The following is a 5,201-nucleotide window of genomic DNA, read 5'->3' as shown; positions in this document are numbered from 1 at the left end:
TGGGCCGGGCCGGGCCCTGCCAGCTGAGTCATGTCTGCTTTGTTTTAGCGCTGTCTGTGTGCGGTCTGCGCTTGGGAGGGATCATCCCCTTCGTCCTAGGTCCCTTCCCTCTGTTTGCGTGTCGGCTGTGCTGTGCTCCTTGTTTTTGTTACCAGGGTGGCAAAAAGCCCATCTCTTAAACAGCGTTGGGACTTCCCATTCCAGTAGTTTACATCTCCCCCCGCATACACAGGCCATAACACCGCATGTTATTGTTATTGTGCAAGTGAACTTTGCTTGAACTGCCTCCTTGAAGCATGTTGTTTTCTGGCCCCTCAGAGAGAGGAGGGCTGGCGGAGACTGGTGTGGGAGAAGAATCTGAAGATGATTGAACTCCATAATCTGGATCACACCTTAGGAAAACACAGCTACAAGTTGGGGATGAATCAGTTTGGTGACATGGTATGTATAGAGGCATGAAACATACAGTTCTGAACAGCGGTGTGTCATAGATGGTGACTGCATGTCCTGAATTTTCTTCAGACGAATGAGGAGTTCAGGCAGCTGATGAATGGCTATGCACACAAGAAGTCAGAAAGGAGATACAGAGGATCCCAGTTTCTTGAGCCCAGCTTCCTGGAAGCGCCACGATCAGTAGACTGGAGAGAGAAGGGATATGTAACTCCAGTTAAAGATCAGGTATTCTCTCATGGTGGAATCTCTAACCAGTTACAGGTCCAGTTTCCTGGATGCTACCTCAACTTCAATAGACGAAAAAGACTGTGGACTTGTTTAATGAAGCCTACTGCAAGCTTAATAAATTAAGTGCCATTTTGATAAAGTTGCTGCACCCCTTTAAGGAGTTCTATACTAAACCTCCAAGAACTCAAAAGTCTGTAATATCTTTACTTGTACATGCTAGGAGTGCGAAACTGAAGTTGGTCTTGTGGCATTTGCATTTTTCATGTTTAGATCAGTGGTAAGGGAACTATAATTGCCTAATCTGTCTGGATTTGTAACTTGTGATTTCATTTCTTGCTTCAGGGTCAGTGTGGCTCTTGCTGGGCCTTCAGCACAACAGGAGCTCTTGAAGGGCAGCACTTCAGAAAAACTGGCAAACTTGTTTCGCTGAGTGAACAGAATCTGGTGGACTGCTCTCGCCCTGAAGGGAATCAAGGCTGCAATGGCGGTCTCATGGACCAGGCTTTCCAGTATGTGCAGGATAATGGGGGAATTGATTCAGAGGAATCCTACCCATACACTGCAAAGGTAAGTGCAATAGCTGAGCTTGTATTGCAGGTATCAGTCTTTTGTGTGGACAAACTGTGTTGGGAAACTCGTACCTAGAAAGGAAAATACCTACGTAGTAATCAGTATATCTATTCTTCCTGTTGCATCTTTCCTAAGAAAACTAGAATGACTGCTAGCCCCAGTAAGGAGTCACACACTGCGCTGGACTTTGAGGTCAAAATCTTACCAGACCAGTTGAAAAAACTAGAACAAATACTCTTATTCCTCCCCCTCATTGCTGCCTTCCTATCGGACGTCATGCCTTATCTTGGTTGACATACCAAACCAGGACCCAGCCCTTGTCAACAGTGCTACTTAGTCGTAGAGGTGCAATTCAACTTCTCATAACTGAGCTATGAGGCAGTTGCTACCCATAGACAGCTAATTCTTGCAGCTACTGTGATTTCTCTTTTAACAGTAGTTGTTGGCAATGCCTTAAGTTCTACTTCTGGACTAAATCTGCATAAATGCAGGTGACAGGCAGATTTCTAAAATACCTCTAATGATCTACCAAAAGTGAAACAGGTGTGAGAGGACAAAAGAGCAGAAGTAAATTGTGGTATCATTTGAGAGCCTACGATTTGGGCTTTTCACCCCTTGGAGTTCTGCTCACTATAGAGTATCTTTCCTTGCAGCTTGTATTGTGTTCACTGAATGGGCAATAACAATGCCGTTTGTTGCAAGCAACATAGAAGCCTTTGGGTTTGGGTTCCTGCATCCCTGTAGTCTCAATTTGTTTCCTAATCTTGGCTCTTCCAGGGACCATAGTTGGTTATAGGAGGTGCCTAACTTGCTCAATACAAAACGTAAGCAACTGAGATGTACTCCTTTCCTTTAGTTGGGGAAGGCAACTTAAGTACTAATCTTGCCACATAGGTAAGGGAGAGATGTGCTTACTTCAGTCTGTTTCAATTTAATATGGCCTGACTTCCAAACTGTGCCCCTCTCCTGAGATAAATGCCTGTGGCATCAATAGTTCAGACTTCATTGTGGGAAAAAAAGTGAAGCAGCACAAAATACATGAGTGCTGTATGTAAGGTCGTATAATACAAATTACTAACTTCCGAATTATTCTGTACAGTTTGTCAATATGACAGACTAAAATTGTGGATTTTAAGTGCTTGCTCAGTGAGTAGTTTCTGGATTGCTTTGTAATTAATGAATACTTGGATCTCTTCCATTCCATTAATGCATTCTGGGCTTCTTTCCTCCCTGAAAAGAGATTTGGCCTGCCCACCAAAGAAGGCAGGGTTCCAGGATGTGATGGTCCTTTGCATCCCAGTGAAGGTTTCCTTTTGGGTCCCGCTGTCCTTTGCTTTTTCTGTATCTTTGAGAAACTGAAAAGCAGCTTTTGTGTTCTCCCTCTGCTCTTCTTTCAAAGTACTGCTGAAGCAATTGGATTCTCTTCAGTCCCTTGTTTTCACTGTAGCAAAGTCACAGAATGTTTGGTGGTTCCTGTGCTTACCTGTCTGTTAAGTGGAGAACTATGTAATAACTAGGGCTTTCTTTATTTAGGATGATGAAGACTGTCGCTACAAGGCAGAGTACAATGCTGCTAATGACACTGGCTTTGTTGACATCCCTCAAGGACATGAAAGAGCTCTCATGAAAGCAGTGGCAGCTGTGGGTCCAGTGTCTGTTGCTATTGATGCAGGCCATTCTTCCTTCCAGTTCTATCAGTCAGGTGGGGATTTATTAGCAACTTGCATGCAGAGAACTCTTTTGAATACTTAGTATTCATTACCCTTCAGTTTAATAGGTGAAAAAAACCAAAACTATGATCTTGTGACATAATCAGGAGTCCTTTTGATTCTAGTCTAGGTGCTCCACACTTTGTACTTCTCTTGCATATGAGTGTACTTGTCCCTTGGTTTCTGCTGTGATATACTTCACTTATGACTCCTTTCTCTGACTCTTGAGAAGCTGTGCAACATTTAATTTGAAATACACAAAGCTTCTGGTTGAGGGAGAAGGATTTTCTGCAGATGAGCTTGTTCATGTGTGAACTTATGCCTCTGCAGGTATCTACTATGAACCAGACTGCAGCAGTGAAGACCTGGACCATGGTGTTCTGGTTGTAGGTTATGGCTTTGAGGGAGAAGATGTGGATGGAAAGAAATACTGGATTGTTAAAAACAGGTAAGATCTCTCTGTGCCTTGTGCCCTTCAAGGGTAGGGGAGAAGAGAAGGTAGCTTGTCAGTTGTAGTGGGGGGGTGAGGAGACAACAGTAATAAAAAAAAAAAATCTGTGTGTGTAAAATCTGGAGACAGTTCTCAAACTGTTGTATGACTAAAGCTAACCTCATGCTGCTGGCAGCCTAATAAAGTAGGCTCAAAGCACCGAACTCATTCGTCTGGTTTTTTTTAAGTTAAATTTAAGGGAGTTCACTACTGGAACAGCCCATGAAGCTAGTAGATGTTAAAGTGGTGGAGCAGGAGGAAACCAGGCTGTGGGGTTGTAATGGATTTTTATTTTTTTTTTTGGAAGCAGACTACTGTTCACTTGTGTGAAATAATGATTGAACTTTAAAGATCAAGTTACCTCCTAGGTTGAAGTAAAAACAGTAAATGCCAGAGGACACATCACATGAGCTTGTCTCAAGTTCTCAGCATTACTGGGGCACCACCCTCAAATGGTGCTTACAGTCTTGGTCCTCCCTTAAAGCTGGCTGGAAGTGGTGTCTGAGCTTTAGGCACCTGTAATCCAGAACTGGAGGTTAAGGTCTCCACCTAGAGAGAATATGGCTGCACCTTTTATTTCTGTAAACTTGGGGTGCCTCTTCTGTAACAGTTTAACTGCTAGAAAGCACTTTAGTTTTGCTGCAGCTGTCTTGATTTTTTTTTTTCCCCTCCACAAATGTGGGAGGCAGCAATCTTCAATTTAAACACTTATGGGGAAGAGGGAAATAAGTCTTTTCTGAATGTGAAAACAAACCCTTACTTCTATTTTCAGCTGGGGTGAGAAGTGGGGTGACAAAGGATATATCTACATGGCCAAGGACAGGAAGAACCACTGTGGAATAGCAACAGCTGCTAGCTATCCACTTGTATAATTTGAAGACTGAACATTTCAGTGCAAGAGGGGATTTAAACTGAATGACCAAACCCATGTTCACACATGCGGTAAACTCTATCCTTCAAAAGTCAACTTGATTTTTTTTTTTTAAACTTTTGAAGTACATTTTATGTGTTGGTGATATGCCACTTGTTTTAAATTAATGTAAATGTTGGTATGTAAACAGCTTGTAATATTGCTGGCTTTTGACTGCTTAATCTAATAGATTATTCTTTGTATTTTTTCCTTTTTCTAAAATTGCAATGTGCCTAAAGGTTTACTTTTTAAATAAACACTTAAATTCCAGTGTGTACAGATGACTTGGCTTTTTGGTCTTTGCTTTTTTCCACTTGGACTTTCATTAAATGGGCATGGTAAATCATATTACTATCTGAAGCCTATACGCATGCCTCTCTTCATCAGTTACTAAGATGCAAGCCTATCTGGTAATGGCTAACAGCTGTTATAAAATGGAGAGTAGTATTTGTGAGACAACTTATTTAAAGTGGGAAGCAGAAAAATGTCTTTATCAACTAAAGTAGAAGTGACTGAAAATCTGACCCTCATTCTTTGAAAAGACTTACTGCCCAGAATGTGGCTGTAGGTGAATTTTGGCTTAGTCCTGTGACCCAGAGGCGCTACCATCTCTTGTTCTTTGTACTTCTAAACAAAGATCTTCAGTCTTTTCATGTCCTGCATTATACTGTCAATGTTTTCTTGTGGCACCTCAAAGTACCATGTTTCTGTAGTTAGGGCAGATGTCACCTTTTGATCATTATAGGAAATAGCTGGAACATCTAAAGCACATGGGCTGTTCACAGAGAAAGCGTGTGTCCAGAGCTATGTACTACTCTTAGTAGTCTAAGGTGAAAGAATG

The 5,201-nt window shown here is 42.0% G+C and overlaps 1 protein-coding gene across 1 annotated transcript; it reads left to right on the top strand.

Annotated features, from left to right (window-relative positions):
- Positions 1-320: 320 nt before the first annotated feature.
- Positions 321-4,641, top strand: CTSL (cathepsin L). Its single transcript, XM_009885837.1, has 6 exons — positions 321-441; positions 523-678; positions 1,024-1,248; positions 2,785-2,953; positions 3,291-3,408; positions 4,223-4,641. The coding sequence occupies exons 1-6, from the start codon at positions 364-366 to the stop codon at positions 4,320-4,322; spliced, it is 846 nt and encodes a 281-aa protein (XP_009884139.1). The 5' UTR covers positions 321-363; the 3' UTR covers positions 4,323-4,641.
- Positions 4,642-5,201: the final 560 nt, after the last annotated feature.

This window comes from Charadrius vociferus, unplaced genomic scaffold, assembly GCF_000708025.1.
Source record: "Charadrius vociferus isolate BGI_N301 unplaced genomic scaffold, ASM70802v2 scaffold235, whole genome shotgun sequence".
In the NCBI taxonomy this organism is placed as follows: Eukaryota; Metazoa; Chordata; class Aves; order Charadriiformes; family Charadriidae; genus Charadrius; species Charadrius vociferus.
Note: the sequence above shows the minus strand (reverse complement) of the source record. Positions and strands in the feature narration are given on the sequence as shown.